Source organism: Amia ocellicauda, chromosome 20 (assembly GCF_036373705.1).
Source record: "Amia ocellicauda isolate fAmiCal2 chromosome 20, fAmiCal2.hap1, whole genome shotgun sequence".
NCBI lineage: Eukaryota > Metazoa > Chordata > Actinopteri > Amiiformes > Amiidae > Amia > Amia ocellicauda.
In genome coordinates, this window is record NC_089869.1 from 16109721 (window position 1) to 16137326 (window position 27606).

The following is a 27606-nucleotide window of genomic DNA, read 5'->3' on the forward strand; positions in this document are numbered from 1 at the left end:
ACACACCACCTACTGAAAGCTATTGAATTATCCAATTGATTAGTGCACCCTAAAATTCTTTATTCTCAAACTTCAGACCTTTGTACAATTCTTAAAAATTTTTACATTTACAATTTATAACTACAGTTAAGTTGGCCTTCCATAACTCTAATGAGATGCACTATAAACTGGAAGCGGATACTGAGATTAAATGTATAAAGCTTTTTTGAACAAAATACTTCAGCAGTTTTACATTAAAAAGTAAATGGGCATAGAGTTTCTTAAGACCTGGTTGTCCTAAACAAAACACATAATTTCTTGTTTTCTAATGATGAGTACATGACAGATTAAATGAGTGGGTCAATCCTACTTCTCTTAATACATGTATATGATGAATATGGTGAGAGTCTATGAGAAGAGAGAGGACAAATCAAGTCTTAGAACACAAATACATCAATTTTAATTTGAGAAAATACAAAATGAAACCATGTACAATTTATGTACAAACTTTTTGTACAAGACAATATATTTATCACCGGATATCATATATGACAGAGTCAGGTAGATCATCTCAGCACCATCAGTTTCTCCAGTAATCCCTTCGCTAAAACAAAACAAAATAAATGACTGTGTGATATTCCTTTTTCCTGTAATGAACAAGTGCCACAGAATAACAAAGTGTAATGTGTTAAGTTATTGTTTAGTGTTCCACTAGGTGTCAAAATGTAACACTTTTTATTACCTTTGGTTTTGTTGTTTCAAATAGCCACAGAGACTTGATGGTAACATTTACTTAAGACTTATGTTAACCCCCAAGGATTTGTATGTGTTCAAAAATTATCTGCCTGAACTTCCACCTATTAACATGAATGCTGTCAAAGTAGTCGTGCATAGTGGGAAATACAGGCTCCTATTATTATAATAGAACAATGCATGAAGCTGCACAGTCTGAAGATCAGGAGCAATGCAACTCTTGTAAAGTAATTAAAAAAACCGAATGGATGATAATTAGTATAATTAGTATGAGAATAAAGAACATTTAATGTATCTTGTTAAAGAATTTATTACAGGATTTTCCCAATTCATTATCTTGAATTCATTCTATTTACTATTAATTTTGGAATCAATACAATAGGGAACGGAAATCCGATTTGGGGCATATAGTCTTGACAATTTGCCTCCAATTGCATCATTCAGTCATCCTAATTCATCTTACCATCAACATTTTTCATTTGTCTAAACGTCTTCTCGTAAGATAAATCACTGTACTATGATAGAAGTAGCCATTTCAGTTGAATTCAGTTTTCCCATAGGATGCACATTATCTCCAGATCCAAAATTATTAAACACTGTCCAACACATATGTGTTTCCTAATTGCCTCACAAAGCCACTTTTTGCTTTAGTGGGTCTTCGTGGAGCCTCCCTTGGCCTCAATCACTGCCTGGCACTGTATTGACATAGAGGCACTTTTGGCTTGGATGTTCTCTATGCCAGTATTTGATGCCATACCCTGGACTCCTGCTGACTAACGTTCCTTTAGAATTCCGAATGACTGAATGCTGCTTGGTGACCCAATCTTCATGACCAATACCAGCCTCCCAAGATAAACGTATGGCGACCTGAGCAGAACTCAGGTCATGTCCAACAGAATATTGACTCTTCAGTTAGGCTGGGGAGTAATCATTGTGTAAAGGTACAATTGTCACAGTAAACACTGCCGTTCATACATATAATGACACATTGTTTCAGTAAACTACATGCATTTTTTGGTAAATATGAAGTATAAAATCATTGTTACTGCTTCTATGTTGCACTTATAAATATCAGCTTTTTTCATAAACAATTTGTACTCACGCAAGTTTTATTTACATTGGGACACTGCAGATCATATTGTTTCTTCAGAAGCAAATATTTTGTTTGACTAGAATTTTGTATAAGTAAATTTAAAATACAGTAACGGAAGAATTGAGCAGGTTTTTTATTTCAAGTATCAGTCTGCTTGATTTTTTTCTTTTCCAGTAAATCTTGGAATGCTAATATTTCACTTTATTTCACTAAATAAAAACTAAAAATATTCTGATTAAACCAATGTAATTATTATTATTTAAAATGAGAAATAAGCAGACAAACTGGAATGTTAACATTGAAATAATGAAACCATTAAACCAAGGTTGTCTGTTTTAGATTATTTCTGGCTTTCTGAAATCAGTGCCCCTGTAAATATTTGTCTCTGCAATAGACTCCTTTAAAACCTCTAAAAACATCTGCATTTAGAGGGTTTACTGTGTGTAATGGCGATACTTATTTTGATGATGTATCTAAAAATGTTCATTACAGGAAAATGATTACAAGCAAAAATTAAGTTAAAAGAAAGTATACCTTAAAAAACAAAATGTCAAAATTTAGCTTTCGTTTCTTTTTTTTTTAAATTCAGACATAATATGGGAAAAATAATGTTTAAATTGTTGAATCTTTTCAGGCTAGCAAGTATATTATCAACAATCCAATTATACATACATTATATTCACATTTTTTTTTTTAATAACTCTACTTGCTACAAAATGTAACAACAATGTAATCACAATTCAAAAATTCACTCCAGAACAAAGCCTATGTGGTCGCAGTATGGAAATAGTCATACCACACCCAGTAGACAGACATTTAAGCTGAGATAGTTTTGCCTAAAAAAAATTTTTAATTCTATAATGGACAACTTTACACAGCAAATTTGACTGCTATGTATTTTCCTTTACCCACTGATGGAAAGTTTGCAATAAATTGATCAGCGATTTTCTAACTGCTTATGACCCAGGGATACTTTAATGGTCTTTCTGTGGCACGTTTTCGCTACACAATTTGGAGAATTATATATGTTTATGCAAATGGAAATGTTCAAGTGTGTTCTTCCTTTAATGTGACCTAATTTAGGTCAAATATCAGTAACGTAAATTCAATTCTACCCTTGTAACAAAAAGAGTAGCTGCAGGCATCTTTAAAAATTGTTTCCATCTACATGCACATCAGAAGTTTTTAGGTTGGGTTACACCATATTTTAAACTGTCTTATATTACTGTATATGCCATAAATAAAATATTTTTTTCATTCATTATTTTGAGTTTTGCTAGCCAATGAATAATGCTTCAGTGGGAAACATTTGTAATATTTGTGTAGAAATATTGCTGCAGAAAATACTTCAACGCAGCCCATGTTCATTTAAGCAGCACTCAAAAGAAACCAAATCATAGTATATAGTTATTCTAATTGCAGTTACTTAATAGGTTGTAGGGATGCTCCCAATAATGTATGTATATTTGCCTTTTTCAATCCCGTATTAAATATGTCTATAGCTTAGGGAAAGTATGATCTTGCATGATATTAAATCTGTCTGTCAATGGTGAGTTTCTGAATTTATTTTATGTATAGTTTGGGTGTAATGCATTTCAATAGCCTGTAAATTGAAGTAATATTCTTAAAATGTATACAAAAATAAGTAAAAAATGGAATTTTTGTGTATATGGATATAAAATAACTATGGAAGTGTGTATAAACTTGCCAGAGAATTCGTAACATTTTGTATTCAGCTGAACATCTGAAAGCTTCAGTAATACACTACACTCTTGACATCAAGACTCTGCTACTGAGAGGTTGAACTCTTTGAACTTTATTAACTATTTGGGGAAGCAGAACTGGACAAAGGGAATGGCTGTGGAGTGCAGTTGAGATGTTTCTACCGGAATAATCTGAATAGTGCAAACAGCAGCACCGATGAGGACACTCACGGGTAGGGCTCGCAATATGGTTGAACTGATTTCCTAAACATCTAGCAGGAAGTTTAAGTCCTGGAGACTCTGTAGGTATGGCATCAGAATTGGTCATGGAGAACATCCAAGCACTTATTGCCTCCATGCCAATACTGTGCCAGGCAGTGGTAAAAGCCAAGGGAGGACCCACTGATGCCCACAAAAAGCAATATGTGGCGTTTTAAAATGTATTAATTGCTTAACAGCAATTTGGTAAAATAATTGAAGACAGTGTTTATGTTGCGTTTCTTCATTTCTGTTATTACAGATATTGCATCGTATGGGATATACGTTTTTATTTTATTTTATTGGCTACTTCTCAATCTTGAGTCTTTGTATATATCTTAGAGAATACTAAGTGGAGCAGTTCAACCATATTGGAGTTTGTGGCTACCAAATTGTAAGGTACTCATGGCCGGCATTCATTGAGTCTTACTGAGCAACTAGACAATGCTGTAGTCGACCTGGACGATCCTTTATGCCTGCGGAAACAGGACATGTGAACACAGAAATTCTGCAAAGTTTACTGTCCAATGAGATTCCATTCTAGACATTGTTGATGCCTAGTTGTCAATGTAGTGTCCTTCCATAACTGGCAGTATCAGTGTAGAGAGAGATTGCTTCCAAAACCTGCATATACCTGGTTGAGTATCACCTTGTAATATGCAGGTTATGGTCTTCAAATTACACTGAATGGCCAGTCCACAGAAGGAATAAGCACAGACCATGCACAACATGCATGGCACCACCATGACAAAAAAACCTCATTGGCCATCTTATGGAAATGCTGAACTTATTATTTCAGAAACAAATCCCGATCCTAACATTTTCAGGTTGGAACAACACTGTGATTCTAGTATGCATAGATAGATATGCTGTTTCAAGCAGTGACGTGGTTAATATAAACTGACACGTTACTATGAAACTGGAATGCACATATTCAGATTATCCCATCTGAGGTTGGTAGCATATGCCAATCAGAGTATTTTCAATCCTCTAGTTCACTACCTTACCAATAAAGCATGACTAAACATATCATGTTCTTGCTCTCTCCTGTACTATCCAGTGAAATTATGTTGACTCTTCCCAAGACGTCACTATTTTGGGGGTACATCTGAGTGTTTCTAGTCAGTTAAAAAAAAAAATGTATTTAGTGCAAATAGAGAAAAGAAGAAGAAATGGGATATGCAATGTTGAACAAAATATATGTTCGATTAACATATAACAGGTGACGTTCTTTGGAAACTGTCCTTGTTTCTTTCACTTTAGTGACCCTCATTCTCCAAAAATGGGGAAATATGGAGTCTGGCCACATAAAAGATGTACTATTGCAAAGAATTAGAGGAAGTAAAATTTAAGATTTCTTTCTACTAATGATACAAATAATTTAAAAAGTGCTAGGGGCTGTACAATGCTTATTTGATTGTCTTTATATATATATATATTTATATTTATATATATATTTATAAATAAAACATTGTCCAAAAGCATGGAAGTAACATTAAAGGTATACAAGTAGGAGGGTCCCTTCTAGTTTCTGTGACCATATTATAATCCTTGATCCTTGGTCAGTGGTACAACAAGTAAGGTAGGAACAATGCTGCTTCATCTCTATCTTCCTTCCAAGAGAATGTCCCAACTTTGCACATGTCATCACGGGCCTCGAACTCAGCATTCATCTTCAACTTCTCTGATTGGTGGAATCAGGCTGCTTGTAGATTTGTATTGATTGACTTGATTGGCCATGTGAGTGCTCATGGGCTTGATTTGAATGTTCCTTGGATAGGCATTTTCTGGTTCATCTGTAAACCATTTCTTTTCTGTGAAAGGGCAAAGTGATACAAAGACAGACAAGGGGGAAATATATGGGTGTCAGTTGTGGATATCTCTGAACTGCTTCATAGTTACACTATAGTTTTCAGAAAGGTTTGAAAGAGACATTTCAGACAGCAATCAATATACGGATGCAGTTTTTCCATGTACATTTCGAGTGTAAAAGTTAATATGGAATCTGAACTTTTTTTTTTTTTTATCAGGGGAAAGTCATTTGCTGTGTTAAACTTGTGTCACTGGGAAATCGTTTTGTAAATTGCAAACAGCTACTAATGTAGACTGAGTATTTTGTGGCATTGGTAATCCAAATCATGTACACTATTATGTAGTCAAAGTGACTGCTACTAATTTACTATTTCTTTCAGCTTGGAATTTCCATTCCTTTCTTTTTCAATTATCAACATTTATTCTTATTAAATGTAATGTAATGCAAATGGTTGTACACCTTGATGTTTCAGGCAGCTTGTATCTAGGGCTTTGTGTCACACCATAGTTGTTTGGTATAATCACAGCAAAACCTCCAGTGGTGCAGGTGGTCAAGAATAACATCCTATTCCTTTTACTAGAGGCACCTGTAGTTACTCCACAAAATTTGAATTTCCTTCTGTCATATGCATACTCCATTTTATAGCTTAACTATTGATTTCTTTGTTGTTTTTATCCGATTCATCTTATAAAAATAATGGGAAAAGGGTTTTAAACTTTTAAGTTTATCTCCTTACGTGTATCATTAGCAATCATATTAGGAAGTAAAAGGCATCTGCTTTCAACTTTAAGATTAAAATCAAACAAAAAGTAAATTTGTCAAAACAATGACAAAGATTAAAATTAAAACTTTCCTGCAGGTTGGATTGTAGAAAACGAATCTAATCTATAAACCTACATACAAATTCTAAGGGGTTGAAATATTTGTGTACTTGTGATCTGATTTTTGTATCCGATGTCCCAGTGCTAGAGTAGTTCTACGTGGTCTTGACTTTAATAATATTCCGTTGGCTCACTGCGTTGTTTTTTTTTAGTTCACATTAAAACAGACACGTGCAATCACACGACAGAATTCACACACTGCAAATGTCTTTAAAAAATATAACAAAAAGCTGAGAATGTACTGAAGAATAAAAATGTTAAACAATACTATAAGGGTCACTAAAGAAAAATATGAATCATAAAAGAGGGTAAAAGGACAACAACAACAAAAAAGCTCTGAAGCCTATGGTGAAATTGAACATGAATTATGGAAAACCACATGATCAACCACATGCAATGCTGATTGGACTGAGACATGACATAAACACTGGGCAACAGCAGCAGCCAATTTGCTTTCATTAAGAAAGCAAAACTTAAACTAAGGCATGATTTTATAAATGTGTCTCCCTGTTCATAACTTTACAAAATCTTCACAAGGACAAAGTTATGATTGAAACCCACGGCAGTTGCTACATCATGCATAATCATTAACTTTCATACCTTGGCCCATTCTATTCATCCTTGTTGCACTTTAGAAAAAGAAGTAATCTAAGTAAGTTTTACAGAATTTTAAAGCAAATTACATATCTGAAACACATTCACTGACATGACCATTTCCTTCACTGCACTCCTGAAGTGAATGTAAGCATGGTTTAGCTGCTATCTGTTCTCTTTGGTTTTCAATTTAAATAAGTAGAAGTTTGTGTTAATGAATTTAGTTTAAAGTGATAACTGGTACTGTATATATTTTACTGTGATGTTTCAGTGGAACATATTTCGAAGAGGAACATAGAAACATTTAGTTAAGGTTTTGCATAAAACACCTTCTACAACATACATGACTATGAAGAACAATTAGGAATTGTCTGATTCTCTCAAGCTACATAGCCCTTTTGTTTTAATATTTGTATAGCCTTTGTAAAGCAACTGACACAGAAATCTTGATACATTTGAGTTAATAGTTAATAGTCCCAGATAAAGATAATCTTAAGGCTTTTAAAGAAAGTGGATTTTGATATTTTATATATTACAAATATCATGTTAGGTTGTAATATTTAGATGCAATTATTTAGTGCAGAGGTAATGATTTTGAGTCCTGATTAAGCGGAGGTGACAATCTACAGTGAGGACCCAAGGGGAGTGCAGTTATATTTAGCATTAACATAGGTTACAGAATGGAAAAGACTAGAATTTGGTTCCCATGAAATTGGCAGAGTTTACATGTGTGTTTTGACCTCAAGACAATATTTTTGAGCCAAAGATTACATGACCCTCTTCCACAGGGTTTACATGGTTTTAGTTTATTGCACTTGGGACGAGCTGCTGTTTACCCGACATCATGCAAATTAAGTACAAAGGAGTTAATCAATATGTAAATTAGCTCTACGTACTGTTTTACCAGGTAAATCCCAGAAAGGGTGGTTTACATGTGCAAGGACAATACTCAAGACACATTGCAGAATCCGTGACTGTCACGTGATGCGTTTAAATTAAACACTATGCAGCTGTGGCTTATGTCTAATTGTTTTATATTTTTAATGTTTTACTGATCTTACCCAAGTGTTTTTTGACATCACTGAGCCATGAATATAAGTATTTGATAAAGTTAGGATTACAACACGATGTACAGTACTGAACAGTGCACAACAGACCCACAACAATATAGAAAGCATAATGATAATAGGAAACAAACAAAAAACAGCTTTCCGCATTGCCATTAACATGAAATACACCATTGCTAACCATGAAACGTCCATCAGTAACTTGCTTTGCCTTGACACCCACAATAAAGTTATCTTATACTTTTATAATGCAGTAATTTAAGGATATATTCAATTATCTCTGTAGTATTTACACATGAAATGTTGGTTTACATGTGAAAATTGGCTTGTTTTCCTGTGTTTTAGTCATCTTTACATCATTTACTCGAAAGTTCTTCTCTGTGGCCATTTTTTTGTGCCACAAACCTGATTCTGCCGAGTTTTTGGGGCCAAACGTGCACGCGCATCATCAGTTAAAAACACTGCATGTAAACTCCCCCATTGTCTCACTGATTTCTACACAACAGGAATTCAGTAGATGAAGCCCTCATATCTGGGTTCTGCAATGTAGTGTATTATGGCAAAGCATTTTTGGAAAGAATAATACTGGGTAAAATCTATTTAATACAACCCTAAAAAATCCATTGGCAAGCTTAGAATGTTGGATATGGGAACCTTGTCACTTTGAGTCACTTCTTCCTGCCTGGCCATTTTTGATTGCATAGCTTCTGTTATTCTTTACTTGATAATGGTGATCTGCACTAAATTATGCAAAACATTGCCCTTGTCACGGATCATTATGATCATTTTATTTAATATTATTGCTTATATTTTATCCATATTCTTATAGCTATTTAGTCTCATTTAGTTCAGGTTCTGAAAATTGACCGTAGACTATGTTACAAGTTGTAAAAATGTCATTGCAATATGAGGTAGAGGTAAAAATGCCAGTAAAACAAATCCACTACCTATTATAGTTTTGAAAAGCATATTGAACTTTTCCAAAAGGCCAATGGTTTTATATTAATATTTCATTTGGAAAACCATTTATAGATGTCCCGACAACAAATTATTCCATAATTGCCTTTCTGATCAAGTGAACAGGTTTTCGTTGGCATTTGGTCATGTCAGGAAAAATGTTGGCAGGTCTTAGTAACAATTTCTATCAAATTCATGCTAAAATCAACACTGCTGATAAAAAAAACAAAAAATCTACAAAAATAATTAAAACCGATATGCATAGTGTTTGTGTGCATATGTATGTATGTATGTAAGTATCTGTGTGTGTGTATGTGTATATATATATATACGTACACACGCACACACACTATATATATATATATATATATATAAAATTATATATATATAATGTACACACACACATGTGCATGTGTTCAAAATTCAAAAATTAAACCAAGCAAAAATACCTTTCATGCAGCACTTCACAAGCCATAAGAATATAAACAATGTGTTTTGTGTGATATGAGTATTTTTTTATTTAATTATTTGCATTGGGGTTTAAAACTCATAGCATAGCACATTGTTTCCTGTTAATATGCAAGTTTTATATCAAAGTAATATATAAAATTGCAATTAGCCTTTTAAATACTGAAATTATTTTTAAATAATTAAAGAAAGCAATGTGTTCTATATTCTTCTGATTGACTAAACAGATTAGTAACAATAGTAGCTCTGCATCTTAGGGTGAGCTTTCAAAATCCATCTACTAACAACTGTATTCCAGTAAGTATAGATTAATCCATCTAGACACCTAGTTTTCAAATGTAAAATAATTTCAGTACTTTCAAAGGTTATACATTCAAATAAAATGCATCTTCATGGGTGCATGCTTGCAAAAGATGATGATCAAATGTGCGTTTCTAGCCCATGGTCTATATGTTCACATCACTGGTTCCTTTTACACAAAATGTTTTCTGTACATTTTTCAATCATAAGTATTGTAAAATTATACAATTGTAAACTCAGTTAAATACACTATTCAACTTTTGCTCATACCATACTGTTCATTCATGAATTTCATTAAAGTTTAACCTTTAAATTACACATTATGATACAAAAAAGTGCATGATGTAATTTGACACTTTTTTGTAAAAATGTAATCATGAATAGATTGTAATAATAATACAAATAAAAAAATCAGATGTCCCATTTGCTGGCACACAAGTAGTACCATGTATATCTGCTACAAGGCATCATGACTATGCCAGTAATCGGCTACTATACATGTTGTAACTCCTGGGCTCTTTCTTGGATAAGGATGTCCTGGAGAGTGCTGGAAGAGTTGCCATCTCTTTCTGTCCCAAACATGCTGAACAGGTTTCAGATTGGAAGACCTCATTGGCCAATCCAACTTTTTGTTTGAGATTCGCAATGATGATAATTTCTCTATTTATGCAGACTTCATCATCAACTTTGAACTGGTGGTATTACTCTTACAGGGATGATATAATCCCAGTGCTTAACAGCTTTGAGGAAACCAAACCTGGGTGCTACAGAGGGTTGTAATTCCCTATATACTGATTCCAGCCCTCCCTGTGACAGTCCCTCTATATCTATTATATTCCATAACATGATGCTTTAAGAACCGTTTACCAAGATGTCACCAGACCCTGACCCTTCTGTCTGTCTTGATTACATTGACATTGGATTTGTCACCACCCAGTCATTGATTTCTCCACCTGACATGGTCTTTAGCCACTCTCAAATGTTCCTTGTTTAGATTGTGTTCATGGCTTATGGGTCCTCTTATGGACCTTGTATGCAAACTGACTGTGAAGGTAATTTCTCACATGGAGTATTCATAGGTCTCAATATAAATATGACCATTTTCTAAGGGGTTGTGACCCTGTGTCCACTGAGCCAAGTCTTCTGGTGTCAGCACTGCAGATAGGCGATCACGATTCCTCTTCGAATTCAATAATTCAGTGCCACATCATTGAGTTACACCATTTTCAAATATTCCTACACTTCCTAACATCCAGTTTGTCTCAGGGCCATTATATTTAAACTAAGGTGAACCAATAACTCTCAGGTATAACACATTGTGTGGGTGTATCCATGTACTTTCAGAATTTGAAATGCTGGGTCAAGCAACTTATATATTGGTGGAGCACAGCATCAAAAAAATATGGACATTGCTTGTTGATTTGTGAAAGGGTCTAATGTGAGCTATAAGCAAAAGTTGAGTAGTATAATATCAGTATTGCTATTATTACAGTTCTTAGTAATCTAAGAAGGCTGAAATATTTATGGCAAGTAGTTACTTAAAATATCCATAATAAAAAGTGAATTATGGTAATAAAATGTTCTGAAAGAAATATGTAAGGTACTTAGTTATCTGTTAAGCAGTACAATTATTATGATAGTAATTACTTTTTAGAAGATGTAAACAAATATTAGTACAAAAGTCTAATTTTAATCAAAGGCAAATGTTCCAGTGTAATGCTAAATGTTGCTTTGCATTATTAAAAGGTATTATTTCCTTACAACGTACCATAAATTATCCTAAATTGCCTGTTTATGCAAATGATACAAACTTTACATTTCATTTTCTGACTGTTACAGGATTACGTGTGTCTTGTAATCAGGCTCATGGTGAGTAAATTAAATATTAACACTTTTAATTTTAAGACTGATCTGTTTAGCCATGGTTGTAAAGTACTGTTGAACATATTTTAAAATTTAAAAATGTATTTTGTACCAGTTAAGATTTAGTGAAAACAGCATTATTAAATTAATAGGTAATTAAAGGTGTTTCTAAATGCACTGAAATCCAATAAAATAATTGTATATTTGTATATTCTATAACTGTGAAAATCTATTAATATTGTTTGACTTGAAATTGTAATACCAAACAAAAAGACTGAATACTTCTCAAAAAAACACTAAAAGTAGATTGTGTACCATGTCAGTTAGTCAGGGGTCACCTCATTTTGACACCCAATAACTGACTGATGTTAATAGATGTGGATATCAATTTTCACTTTATAAATGTATACCCAAGAGAAGCTGTTCGTGATCACAGCATACTAAAGCTGTGCAGTGTCCCCTGTTGTTACGCTCCTTTTGACCTAACTGTATGGTTGCTGTTGTGCTGATTGGATGATGATGAGTAGAAGGATACATGTGATGTTTCAATCAGAATGATGATTACATGCAAACAGCCATGGAAAAAACTCACAAACATGAAGTACTGTAACGCAAACAGCATGAGTTTCCTCTATCAAATGCAACCGGAGGACAACAGTAGTTACAAACAGTGTCACACACACAGAGGTACACATGTCAGTCTTTACTCGTGCACATACTTCTGTTTGTCCCGGGAATCCCTGGCCTTGCTGCGGTTTTGCCTGTTAGCTGTGGGGATTGAGTGAACAGAAGAGCTCTTTTTGCTGGAAGAGTGGGAGGAATGAGAAGAATGTGATAAACTGGCCCTGGACTGGCCCGCGTTGTGGTCGAACTGCATCAAACAGAAGATCAGATCTGTTGGGACCAGTTCAAACTCGTATGGAGGGTTTGTTATGACATACCTGGAGAAAAAGAAAAAAAATATGGCTTATTCAATTATTGGTAATAGGTAAATAAATCTTCACTTCAATCTTTTTGTCCTAGAAAGGGGAGACACCAAGTGCTTTTTAAGAATCCGACACCCATTTGACAGAGCAGCACCAGCTTTTAAACCCCACGCACATTGAGTAGCTTCCCCAATGGAGGTGAAAATGGGGGGTTTTGGCACAGGCAACTTTCTGTAATTTGTACTTTTAGATAGTCAATTTATTAGATTGTACTGCAAAGAGCAGCTCACTTTTAGGGTACTCTGACTCACCGTTTTGTGCATTGACTTGGAGTATTTAGATGTGCATCTCTTAATCGATAGATTCCAAAGCACAGCATGTTATACGTTTTCAATGCTTTACAAAACAGGTCACCATAGCAGCCACCATCCTGCAAAGCAAACCGATATGCAAGTGATTGAAATTCTAGTATTACTGAACATTTTGTGAAAAGATTAGTTAACACCGACTGGGTAATTATATAAAACAACTACATTTTGTTAAATTGTCAACTATTTAAATGAGGCTTTCAATTGTCAAAAGGCCTTGAACAAGCGGGCCTAAACATTAGGTTGTCAAGTACTCTAAATTTCTGTGTACACATTGTGGCAAACCTTCTTTTTCTTGCAAATTCAGTGCCTTATCATTTGCGATCTATACAGCTGAAGTCTGGTTCAATGTAAAAGATATTCACTTCTGTTCATATGATGTACAATGAAAAATCTAAACATTGCACCGTTTAAATAAAAAACAACCATTTACATAATTAGTATTTCAAATCATACCCATCCATACTCTCATGTTAGTGGACATAAAGAACATCAAAAAAGGATGCAACTGTGAACTCGCACAATGCGTCAACTCTTTTTAAATGTTCACTTACCCCCAAGTCCGCAAAGGGGCCATCGTACAGTGCCAACTGTGCAACACGACACCTGTCCCTGTTTGCAAGTGTCTGTGGTGTGCTGTAGCCCCCTCTAAGAGCATTTTCTTCAGCCAGAAGCGCCTCCAGCTCTGGTGTAGCTCCCCCTGTTACTAATGTCCGTATCAATGTGAGGATATTATCATTGAAGTATGTCTGCAGAGATAAAAGAAAAATCTTTAAGCAAACACCATTAAAGTCACAACTGAAGACATTCAAATTGCAAGTTATCTGGAGTTCTGTTATTTAAACTCCCGAGCTGTCTCTTCAAATAGTTTTATGTGGGAAGTGAAAAGACGGCAGACTCCAATTACTTCATTTTCTTCTGTTCCATTAGGCATCACCAGGATCCTTTTTAAACACTGATTCAGTCTGTTATTATATACATACATGCATACATATATATGATATAATGAAAAGAACAAATTCTAAGAACGACTGATGACAGCCATGGTTGTAGGTGTAAGTATTCTTCCATCATATGCATACATGCGATCTGCCCATATAATTGAGATGGCAAATCGCATAAAAGTGGTCAGGACACATCTTTTTCCTGTGAAAATGAATGGCTGGATTTAAACCTAGGTAGTTATTACTCTTGTGAATAGCTTACATATGACTCCTGTTTTAGTGTATTAAAATATATGTAATATTTGGAATAACTAATAGGTTCCTTTCATTAGGATTATGGAAGTCATGATAAAGCACTAATTCTTTTAAATTCTACATTATTTTGTATATTTCATGAGTGAAATATGACTTGTAAATATGCTTAAATAATAAGTGCAAACCTCCTAAGTCCCTTATGAAACAGTCGGTGAGTTGTCCCTGTTCTAACCGGCTGACAGGTGTTCTGTTCAATGTGAAGAATGAGTGGGTCTGGCATCATTAAGCCAGTAGTGCCACCTAGCCCTTTTTTCTGTGATCTACTTCAAAGTTTGTGGGCAAACAATGCCAAAAAGAAAGTCAATGCACAAATGTAACCTTTCTCTGTTTCCGAGGAGGGGGGCTAACAGTATAGTTTTTTAGGCTGAATTTAATGGTTGAAAGGCGTCTCCCCATTTCACAGCAGACTATTGTGTATTTTCACATGTTGGAGATGTTGACCTTGCATAACCAATTCTGTATTTTCCTCCTGGCTTTACAATGGCTGGAAATGTACATTTTAGTTTTTGTATCTACAAGGAGTAAAATGGGATCAAATAATTTAATTTATTTAACGGCGTACAATCTCGTGTCACTTATGACTCCTACTGAGCTATGACAGCTCTCCGGGAGGCTGACAGAGCTATTGAGCTGGATGATGGATGAGCGCTGTCTATTAGCAAGCATTACCTTTGTCCACTGTGAAATGCACTTGAAGGCTGCTTTGTTCTAACCTCACTCAAACTGAAAGGTAGCCAAATTAAGTCATCATATCTGTGAAGGATTTCAATGGTCTTAAAAAAATGATATCCTTTCCCACTTCCAATTTTTAATAACTAGGCAAATATTATAGGCAAAAAAAACTGTGCTTGCACCTTTAGGCCCACCTGATTTTTCAAGGGTGTCATTAAATGCAACTGTATTCAGTACTTACCTTGTTAAAACATCTAATGTGCCTCTTGAAAATCCATTTGATGACACATTTTATGAGAAGAGTCTTGACAACAAATTTCCTTTGATGACACTCTACCACAGAGCACTGTCTGATCAATGTGACATTTTCATTTACCAACTTTCCCCCACTAGTGGAACCTGAATTTTATATGTGACTGGATGCAAACCTTAAAGTTTGGGGATATGTTTGAGGAGTCATGTGACTACATTAAGTAAATACATATGCACATTAATTGTTTAATGCATTAGAAACAGTACCAAGATATAAAAGTTCTTGAAAATTTAGAGAAGAGCCACAACAATCAATGTTTCATATATTTAAAAATCCAATCTAATCAAAACATACTTATCTCTAACCTGCTTAAATATTAATGCTTCAGGGGAAATCGTTAAAAGGTTTGTTTTGGGCTATTGTCTGCTCCTGTTCTCTCCAGATCATGTTTCTAGAGGGCTAAATATGATGTAGTTAGTTCTTGATATCGTATAGTTCAAATCATATTTTTATTACAATTTAAAGAACAGATGTTTGCAGGCACTATATTAATAAAACCTAAAAGGTGACTTCTACAGTCTAAGTGTTTTAGTTTTTTTTTTAATAGGAACTCAAACAGTGAATGTTAACGGAAAAACATATTCTAACACCATAACCTAACAAGCTGTTCAGAAAAATCAACACTAAATACAATTAAATACCACTAAATTATAAAAAGAGGGAAGTAAAAGTAAGTACAAGTCTGTTTAATGTACTCCCTAACAACACTAATTTAATCCACTACCTTATTTAGCTGCTTAAAGATTAATAAATGTTGCTGTTCTTTAATATTAAGAGTGGAAAAAACTCATTGTTAATTTTCTCAAGAGATACTTAATTGGCAGCTTCAAACCAAGCCATGTTATTATTCCTTCATCATTTGAAGAGTGACTGACTACTCTGAAACACCTGACTGTTAGGTTGCAGGCATTCCCAGCCCTCTCACTTGTCAATAATTTTGTTTTCAGGCAAATCACGGCTCTGTCCTTGGTGGGGAGACTGGCCTACATTCTCCTCCAGCCTTTAGCAAGTTAAGCTTCACAAGCAGGAGCTCTGCCGAGACTCAAGGGCCCTACTCAATTCAGATTGCAGGTGGAAAAAAAATCCTTCTAAACTAATTTCACATGAAGTGCATCTTCCTAAAATGTGTTTATTATATATATATATATATATATATATATATATATATATATATATATATATATATATAATGTTTATTTTAAAGATGCATTCACAATTAATTATATTATTGCATATACAGTGCTTATAGAAAGTCTACACCCCTCTTTGAAATGTTCACTTTTTGTTCCCTTATAGCCTGGAATTAAAATGCATTACAAATATGTTTTTTCATTTATCTTACTACATAACTTCCAAGTAAAACATATATATATATATATATATATATTTTTTTTAATCTGTTGAAAATTAATTAAAAAAGTAATTAAAAATAAAAGCTTGGTTAGATAAATGTCCACATCCCATGTAATAGCAATCCTCAATTAGATAGGTGAAAGTTAAGTGGCCTCCACCTGTATTAAACTGTAGTGATTCACATGATTTCAGGATAAATTCAGCAGTTCCTGTAGGTTCCCTTAAGTGGGTAGTGCATTTCAAAGAAAAGACTCAACCATGAGCACCAAGGAGCTTTCAAAAGAACTCTGGGACAAAGTTATTGAAAGGCACAGATCAGGGGATGAGTATAAAAATACATACCAAAGGCCTTGAGTATCCCTTGGAGCGCTGTCAAGACTATTACTAAGAAGTGGAAGGTGTTTGGTACCACCAAGACCCTGCCTAGATCAGACTGTCCCTCCAAACTGGATGGCCAAGCAAGAAGGAGACTGATCAGAGAGGCTACTAATAGGTCAATGGCAACTTTGCAAGGCTTTTATGGTCAAGACTGGTCAAAGTGTGCATGTGACAAGAACTTCCCAAGCACTCCACAAATCTGGCCTGTATGGGACTCGGCAAAGCCCACCTTGAAGCCTGATTGAAGTACATAATACAAAAACATTCAGTAGATGCTGAAACCTCTGCTACTTCCGTTTTCTATTTCTATTTTCTATAGTACCTTATGCACATGTCTATGAAACAGTATTGACTTACTGCACTCATCAAGGAATCCAGCACGCTGACTGCAAACGCTGTTCCGCAGGCGAAAGGCTGTGTGAGGTACAGCTCCGTGTCAGGATCGTCATCATCATCTTGATCCAGGAACTGAACATTGGAATCATTTACTGAGGAGACAAAGACTTAGAATTAATGACGTCTAAGAATATCTCGAAACATGGAAAACATCCAGCTAACTTTATTGTAACCATTGTAACTGCACCCATGAGTGATGGATCTTAACAAAGTACTTTATAAAATGAAGAAGGTTTACATTTTTGTGTTCCATAGGTGATATTAGCCAAATGCCCTGACATGCAACAAACAAGAAGTTTTAAAATGGCATTTTCTGTTTTAATAAGATACAAATGTTCTTATCAATATTGTTTACAGTCCATTAACAGCTTCCATTTTGCACAATGTCTATTATATACCAAATTAAAACCTTGTTTCAGCATATTGTTTTCTAAATGATTAATCTTATGTGGGTGTTTGTGTTTTGACAAAAAATGGAAATTGAAAGATGTAAATATAACACTTTTCCCCCATGATATTCCTTCAAGAGTCAAGCACTTTAAATACATCCCACATCCACATACTTCATGCATTTACAGGACCATGCATTTCTGCAGCTTGAAACTGGATATATTCAAGGCAAGAAATGTCTGACTGAGGTATCATCATGTAGGCAACTAAAATATACATTTCAATTTGCATCTGAAAAAGACTGTCTTTTATATAAATGCAAGAAATGAAGAGCGCTTTCTGATCTAAAACTAGTTTGGTGCATCACTGCACATAGCATGATGAAAAATTGTTTAATAAATTGTACGTGATGAGACCATTATGTTTACAGTACTCAGCAGGAAAATGCCATCTGCTTTTTTAGCTGAAATATATTTAAAAATACATAAGTTCAACTGTATTCTCCTTTCTCTGAGATTTATGTTTAAAACAAATTTGTGAAAACTCTGAAAGGGTGGACGCTTTCGCTTTTTTATTCGCATCGGCTTTTATATTTTAGTTAACGTGAAATATGTAAAATGTACGGCTATTTAATATTACTTACTGATTCCATAAATGAATCATTCATTCTTTTTCATAGTATGTTTTTATCTTAAAAATGAACAGATTTTGAAACTTGAAACCATCTTTTTAAATCTGTGTCTCCTCCGGTATTGCTCCTACCGAGCTTTCTAACACCACTGGACATAATTTTCAGATAAAGCTGAGAATCCCATTTTATTTGAAAAGTGCATCACAAAAGCTGTCTTTGTTTCAGAGCTTCAAAATCTATGCTTTAGAGATTAGGTCGAGAGAAAAAAATAAACAGCTTAAAGGAAGGTTTGATCTTGAGTTTTGTTTTTGAAATTTTATTTCTTCCCAGACTTCCTGTGAGCTGTGAAAAGAAATGTCAGTCATATTGACAAGAGGCTGATGAAAAGGGCCTAGGCCGAAGAAATGAACTGTGAGGAGATGCTATGGAAACAGCCACAAGGACAGACTAGTGTGATCAAAGGCCTAGTGATGCTCTGCGAAAAAAAAAAAAATCATTAAAAAAGGCCAAAACAAGACAGTCAATTTCAACCAGAACCAAGAATAAAATGTGTTCAAAGTGGTGCCATGGGAGCAGGCCTCTATTGCAGCCAGATAAATCAAGAAAAGCTGATGAAGGAGGAAGAACGACACTGCAGTAAAGGACAAAGGCACTGCTTACCGAGTTCAGTTATCATTTGAATGTTGGTTCCACTGTTTTTTTCCTGACTGAGTGAAACCAACGGCAGTAGTTTGCCAGGCTTAGCTAATGATGCAAAACAGCGTTGAGGGAAACAGTTATTGAAACATATTCAAGAAAGAGGCATGTAAGACCAAGAAAGGACAATGAAACAAAACACAGTACTCTACTGCAGAGCCCGCCACATTTCTCACAAACACAGCAAAAAGGAAGCTTTATGACTGACCCTTTTCAACTGACTCCCTAAATATACAACACGAAAACTGGACTTAAGTCCCTTTTATAGAAGAAACGGTTTTAGTATTTAATAGCTGCTAAAACATTGCTCAAACTGTAACCCAACTTCAACCTTTTCTGTCCTTATGGACATTTCTATTGACTTGTTGTATTTAACATAACGACACCCAGAATCCATTGGAAATTGAATGAATACAAAAGCTAGAAAATGGAAAGGAACACGTACAGCTCTGCATTCTGGATACCATGCTTACGGTATCTGGGTTGAGACATTTGCTCTATAAAGCTTGTTCTTTTGACTGCAAGTTGTTATATTTCCCTTTATTCACTGTGGAAAGAGTCATTTCCCTACATTGTATATAATTCTGTTTAAAAAACTATTTTAATTACACGAGAGTTGCCACACTCTGCCCAAAGCACACAGTACCTCTTACAATTCTCTGTGCCATTGCTTTTTGGTGTCTACTATTAAGCATGCAGTTTTATGTTCTTGAGCGCAGGGCTCGTATGGAATTTGCAAGATTAGATGAAATCCAGTTCACATAGCAAATGTCCCCATTTCAGAAGCCCTCTCTATACACAGCCCTTTAATAGGGTCAGAGGGAAGTTATGGTGGCCGGTCTCCAATGCGCTTTAATACCCACAGAGATCTGCAACTTTCATGAGTTCCAGCTCCACGGGGACACGGGCAGATTCATTGTTATTAATAAATGGATCCTTTTTGCTACTCTGAAGTTTTAGACAGGGCAGCATTTCTATTCTTGTACATTAACATTGTGAATGTCAGCTATATAGCACTGTAATTACTGCACTTCCCTCGTTGAGTCCTCTTCCCCCCCACCCCCCTACAAAAACCTCACAGATAAATAATCTGATAATGCATTTCATATGCATCTGGTTTTGTGTGTGTGTATATATATATATATATATATATATATATATATATATATATATACACACACACACACACACACACAATATATACCTATTTTCCTTTTTTGGAGAGGGAAACTTAGATGTAAGTTGTTATTACTTGCAATTGAGTGATAAAAAGGGATCATCTTACCTAGTTCAGTAATGATGGGGATATTGGCTCCCGTTGTTATGGACGCCTGACGGACTAACCCATGGACTGGACTGTTGTCTGGAGATGACCTGTCCATCCCAGGTGGTGTAAAGCCTTCAGAAAAAAATACAAATAAGAACACCATAAGATAGAAAGCATGTTTTAGTTTCAATACAACAAACATTTTTAAAGGGTAGTATGTTTCTTATCATACATGTTTGTGTTTTGTATGGGCTTGAGACTGTAAGAATATGTTAAAAAAAAAAAAAAAAAAAAGGAAAACAATATTCCTGTGGTTGCCTAAATACTTAATAATGGGAATGGATATTGTGCTTGTTCAGGTCACTTGAAGCATATTTAGCATTTACAGCCTTCCATCAGCTACCAGATATAAATTTTATATGCTGTTCATTTTGTTACCACAAAAGTGGTGAAGTGGAACCTGAAAACCTTTTATCAGAAATAGCGCCATTCGGAGCCATGAAATACACTACAAGTGACATGAGTATGAATTCACACGACTTGACATTTTTGCATTTCTTCAAGCTGACAAGTAAACACCTTAAATCAGTAATGCTATATGCATAATACATTGCCTGTGTTTTGACATCCATCATTTAATGCTGACTTAAGAAAATGCAAGCTTATAGTTTTAAAGTGACAACCATAATGCAAGGAATATATTCAGGTCAAAAAGTTTTAAAGGAATAGCAAATCCAATACATAGACTTTGCCATTTCTGTCAGGGAATTTGAAGCACCACAACAACATGCTTGAATAACCATGTTAAAACAGACAAGACACCAAATGTTTAGCATTTTTCTTAAAACTAAAATCTGAACAGAATTACTTTCAATCGAGTTTCTGAATATGTCAATGATAAAGCCTCACTACGCTCGTGGCAATCTGTGGAAACCAGCGGCACTTGCGTTATCCTTTTCACATTAATTTGTTGATGTGTATAACATATGACATTTACTTTCTTTAAAAAGTGACAACTACATTCCATTATTCCCTACACAAACATATTATCTTGACACAGTAGTAGCAAAATAATTTGAACTTATACATTACCACATACATATTCAAAAAAGTATCAGAAAACATATTTGTAAAACTGAATGTTTTTAGTCAGGACCTTCACTCACAATGCAAGGTGCTTTTTATAGAGCCATTCTCTTTTAAAGAGTGTCACAAGGTATTCAAATTAGACAAAACCGTTTGTGGACCAATCGAGTAAAAACATGAATACACAACTAAGTAAATGCTTTGGTAAATTGTAGTTTATAATTATATATATATATATATATATGAATGTAGCTTGAAAGCATCCATGCACTACAGCGTCTTCATTCCCATGAGGTGCTGGCCAAAATAAGGCATACATTTAATTTTGTAGCCGCACTCTCACTTTGGTTTTTAGACCAGATTTTTATATAATAAAACTTTAATGTTATTGAATCACATCACAACACATTGCGACACTACTATGTCTTCATCAGGTAGCCTTTTTATTATACAAAAGTCTGGTCTAAAAACCAAATAAGTGAGAGTGCGGCTACAAAATTAAATTTTATTTATATATATATATGTTAAGTTCCAATATCCAAGTCAACTGTAATTGATCATTTAGAACTAAAACTATTAATGGCAAGAAAACTGGAATAGGTCAATATATCTTTATTAGCAAGAGAAAATAATTTTGAGTTTTAGTGAAATTTATACCTTTATAGATATGTAGGATTCTAAAAGATCTAAGATAGTCTTTAACCTTGTAAGTACTACAGTTAATAATAACGATCTTACTCTAATATAATTGATTAGATAAAAGGTAGTGAAGTCAATAAATACCCTTGAGGTCTCTTATCTAAAATATGGAAATACATTCCCTATACTCATTTATTTAATCTTAAATGGAGAATGTTTGCTGTCAGCACACTTAAAAATTAAAAAAAAAAATGATCTAACACTTTTCTCTTTTTTCTCTCTCTAAAACTATATTACAGCAGACTATATCATTACAATTTAAAGAAACTAAATCTGTCTTGGGTGTTTAAACAACTTGAATGTACATTGTAAGGTCATTTTAAATATATATACCCCATCTCAGTTACTAGCAATACAGTACAGTAGGTATTTAGCACATGAAGGCCCTTAATGATAATGTCCCACATTGTTGTCTTGCCCAATCAAGATAAACCCCTTAATTGCACACACTGATTTAATGCATCTCATTTTGCAATTATATAAACATTACTGACATCATCTACAACTGAAACAACATTTTATGAACATGTAATTATCTCATTAAAATTTCAAAAAGCAGTTAATTTACAAGCTTTCTAACAGGCTTGTTTTGGACAATTAGTAGGAAATAAGTGATATCTCCTGCTGTGACCAAAAGAGACTTAAAGAGAAAAGAAAAACTACAGACTGAGTTCAACAACAAAATGTTTACAAACTTTTTTCCAAGTGCTAGACTATAACTTTAAATTAGAGCTCACACAAATAGCTCAAATAATGAAAAGTAAAGGTTGTAGAGAATGTAGCTTTTATTATCCTTTTTTACAGTAGATATTTCATATTGCCGGAGTAACAATGTCTCATTGCTATATTACCACTTTGCTTACTACAGCTAATACAATTGAAAACAACATTTTGGTTACCCCCAGGAGATTGAAGACTGCTTTACTGTATATAAGTTTCTTGGATGTTAACTGTGTGTGTGTGTGTTTAATATACAAGTTATGATTTAAGCTTTGGTGATGCCATTGGTGCTGTATGCAATTTGTTCTTAAATTATGATTCAATATCTTTGGGAAAGTTAAATATTTATAAACTAACTGAAGCATAGTCTGTCTATATCAGGGTGATATAACACTTGTAATCAAACCTAGCATTATTCCCAATTCATGTATTCCATGAAAGGGTGATTTAAACTTTAGGTCCCGAGTGCATAATCAACATCTGAATTGTTGCCTATAAAGAGAACTCCTTAGGATACTGTGGTTTAAAACCCACCTTGATTACTACTACATTTCACCCAAAATATTTATATACCAATATAGCAGGGAAAAAATAAAAACATGATATTGTAAATTATCCCTTTACAAGGCATAACTTAATGTATTTGTGTGGAGTGAGGGATGTATTTCAATATTTTATGCTGCACAGACAAGAACTTAAATGTAGTGATAATTTTACAGTGGAAAAGGGGACACAAACTTATGTCTATAGCAGTTTATTTCCTATACTTTCATATTGAAAAATGTGTTTTTTGCTTACTTCCATTGGAACTGTGTGACTTTGGAGACCTATCAGTGTGACCTCTAGTCTCGGTCAGTAGCAGGATATTTAGCCGACAGAAAAACTGATTAAATAATGTGAATATATGTATGTATATTCATATAGTAAGCAGACAGTATTGGTTTGAGAATGGTAGACTGACTACACACAGTACAATACTTTTTGGCTTAACTGTCTCCATCCCCTTTTGCAATGTATAGAATTATAGGCCTACATATTACATAATATTTTCCTTAACGTGATTTCTCCCTTCTAGCTTATCACGCTTTGATAAGACAAATAATTGTGTCTCATTGATTGATATTCCACCACATTTACTTAAAAGTACTGGGCTCATCATATCACGTAATTATTTTTCCCTTTAAAGTTCTAGATCGACCGTTCAGGTATTTTATTGCTCTCCAAGATAGGACTGTAGAGTCATTTCGGAATAGTGCTTGGATCAAGTAAAGTGGATTTGCAATAAAGCTTAATCGCACACCTGGAGCTCAAAATACTTTTTAATCGCAACTGTGATTCTGGTCTAATTGTCAGTTGAAATAACTATTGTGATTATTGTGCACTGTGGAACAATGCAATTTGGAGCACATACAAATAGGATTGTGGAGAACAGGGACAATAACATGGACAAATAAATACACAGCACAGGGTGGTGCAATGTGACTATCAATTGTCTATATGCACTGAAAGACTGGTACACAGCTGCATGGAACTGTTAATTATTCAAGAAATATGTCCGATGGTAACGTCTGTATCTGTACCAAGTATATTGCTCCATGGTACACAGTCTTCATGAAACAGTGTTTGGAACAAGCAAACAAATGTCATAACCCACTTTGTAAACAGGAAAAATTAATCATGAATTTAATATGAAATTAAAATAGTCATCATTAAACACAGAACAACAAATAACTTGTGTTACAATTATAGTATTATTTGCCATTTTGAAAATGCTTAAGCAAATTGTCTATTTAACTATTAATGTAATAATTTAAAACATGAAAATCATAAATCAAAACATGAAAAGCTACTAAAAAAACCTCTTCTTCTCCTTAGTACTATTATTGTTATTATCATAAATGCTTTTCATTACAATATTTTTCCTACTCAGAACAACTTAAAATACAGTTCTTAGCATCTTAATCATAATGAATGAAATAAATACATTCCAAGGCATGAGTAATATCCCTAATGAACGCCAGCCCATAATAACCTCGAAACGCAGATTTGCATTGCTTGCTTAATGATGATGAATCCTGATGGGCACAAGAGGTTACATGTTTATCTGAATGTATAAACAATCTGTTCAACTACATTTGTCTGAGAATATAGCTGCTACTCCCGATGTTAATTAGTAACAGTCCTGCCGATCTTTACAAATAGGTGGATGATTTGTTTTTGTTTTGCTAAACTTCTATTGCTGGGTTTGAGCAATACATCTGTGAAAGAGGTTTCACAAAGGATATATAGTTTTATATATATATATATATATGTAAAACTATATGATTTAGATAGTGCACTGTGTATATATACATGAGTGCACACACACATATTTGACTAAAGGAACAGTGCTATAATGTTAAAAGAAATAGACCCACAGTAAGCGTATGTGTGTTACATTTCAAACCGTAAACATGAAATACGTCTGCTGTTCACACATTTTGTCTCCTCCTTTCCATAATTCTAGGTTAAATGATCCTCCTCAGTCATTTATTATGTCCTTTGTTTCAGGTCAATTTATTAGGCACTGTGGCTCATGAAAAGGGTTGGCGGTTTCTTTAAACCATCATAGTAATCAGCAGGTTTAACTGTCAAACAAACTGATGTGAGGTCCTTTAAATCACTGAGTGAGGGATATTCTTCTTGCCAGGTCCTGTCCCCTGTAGGCAATGCAGTGAAGTATTATAGGGCAGTCCTTACCTTGGGAATTAGCCTGCAAGACCCCGATGCTGTCATCAAACTGCATAGATTTGATGTTGAGTGACGCCAAGATGCATTCCTTGTCCTGCAGCGAAGCATCATCGATATTGTTCTGATTGGCTGACAGGATAACGCACATGTCGCAGAGGTTGATGTTGACAGCCCTTAAATCAGCCCGACTTAATGGCGTACCCTTCGGCACAGAAAAAAGAGAAAAACAAATTAAAGATTGAGAAAGGAGCTTTGGGAAATTAGTTAACAAGTATTATTTTTTTATGCTGTGACATTCAGCTGATCTAACTATGTGCTGGGGAATCGGAGATGTGTATTAATCTAAAGGGTAGTTGGTGCTGATGGCAGCGTTTTTGGGTTCAGTTTTAATACTCAGTCAAGCCATCGCTAACAAGCACAAATCTCGGCATTATGCCAGCATTTTACATCTTAGCTATGCAAGGCAATTGAATTGTAGCAAATAGACCTTATTTCAGAGGCAATCCAAGCAGAAATTTGAAATGACAGCTTTTCACGAGTGTGAGTTAAGGATACCTTTATTAAAAAAAATATATAACGTTCATAATAAAATAATTGACTAATAAATCTATGAGATACAATAAGGCATAACAAGGCCTCGATTAAAAAAAAGTTTGAGAATGCACGTTAAGGTAGTATACTTAATGAAAAATACTTGAAAAAAACAATATTATATTTCTTATATTTCCCTTGAATTAAAATACACATTTACTCTTTCATGAAGCTTTCCTCAAAAAAACAAATTCTCTAAAATGATGTAAACGTTGGTAGGCTAGAGGAAAGGCCTGTAGTATTTATAAATATCCATGTCTGCAATAACATATTCATAACCCCAGTCATTTTTCCTACTGTTTTATAACCCTATCCTTGAAGAGAAACAAGGCAGCTCATTAGAAAAGAAAGCACTGACTTTATTTTAATTCCAGTAATGCTGCTGAGAGCCCATTTCATCCTATATGTATAATCCAGCATTGCTTAAACAGAGCCCCGAGCGAGTTCAATTCCCAGGCCAACTTGTTGAGCAAGTTCTTGCCCAAAGGAGTGCATTGTCAGAAATGTAGAAAGCTGGAGAACAGTTCAGATATAACTTTAAAAAAGTAACCCAACTGTTTTTTTCTTTTCTACAATTGGCTGAAATTCTATATACATTTTTTCTATTTAGTCCAATTTATGATATTTACTAATATTCAAATATGATGTTCATCTTATAATGCCAAAACATCATTAAATTAAGTTGGAAATGGACACTAACGGTATTGTACACTATTAGAATGGACTTGTTACTTTTCCACAATGCACTGTATTTTTGTTTTGGACAGTTTCAGCCCTAATACAATGAACTGCTATCGATTAATTTAGACTTTAATTCACCAAAACTGTGTAATTGAAGAATGCCGTACATTTTTACTTACAGGTAAGATGGAGACCTTTGGGAAATTATGTAGGGTTTCCCATTCTCGTCTCAGGTATTCCAGGGAGCCCACAAACACAATGTGCTTCAGCTCATGGTAGTGGAAGTTACTTGCTCTTAAAGGCATCACGAGATTGCGCAGCCCCACCAAAGCAGACTTGACATCTCCAAATATACAGACGACCACGTGCCCGCTCAGAACAGTCATTGCAGCTTCACTCCGAGTCTGAAATAGACAGAAATTAGCAACAGAACATGTCATCTGAAAGATTATATGAATGATCGGTACCACTGGTCACAGGGCAAAGCAGCCTGGAAGGTCTCCAGGATCTCTCACAAGGAAGAGAAGGCCTGAAACCAAAACCTCAATAAATCACTTATTATTTCATGGCACAGGCCTTTTTGTTTTTAGTGGATCTACAGAATGCTGTTTTGTCTGCATTACGACATTGACCTTTTAACAAGAACCAGGGAATTGTCTTTGGAAGAAAAGACAGACATATGGGCTTATGCTCATGTTTTGTTTTTGCTGAAAAGTAGATG

At 34.5% G+C, this 27606-nt stretch overlaps 1 protein-coding gene across 15 annotated transcripts in view; it reads right to left on the reverse strand.

Moving 5' to 3' along the window:
- Positions 1-414: 414 nt before the first annotated feature.
- The window catches only part of kcnma1a (potassium large conductance calcium-activated channel, subfamily M, alpha member 1a), a 180482-nt gene continuing 153290 nt past the window's right edge, over positions 415-27606 (reverse strand). For 5 of the 15 annotated variants that reach the window (XM_066693758.1, XM_066693763.1, XM_066693759.1 and 2 more), the window contains 10 exons: positions 27065-27289; positions 25623-25815; positions 20397-20510; positions 19076-19159; positions 17356-17486; positions 13578-13772; positions 12967-13085; positions 12449-12670; positions 7081-7109; positions 415-5600 (listed from right to left, as the gene is read on the reverse strand). In XM_066693758.1, coding sequence (XP_066549855.1) covers positions 5449-5600; positions 7081-7109; positions 12449-12670; positions 12967-13085; positions 13578-13772; positions 17356-17486; positions 19076-19159; positions 20397-20510; positions 25623-25815; positions 27065-27289 — 1464 coding nt within the window. In that variant the 3' untranslated portion in view covers positions 415-5448. The remainder of the gene's footprint in view (positions 5601-7080; positions 7110-12448; positions 12671-12966; positions 13086-13577; positions 13773-17355; positions 17487-19075; positions 19160-20396; positions 20511-25622; positions 25816-27064; positions 27290-27606) is intronic. The other 10 variants (XM_066693767.1, XM_066693766.1, XM_066693761.1 and 7 more) reach the window with 3 other exon arrangements.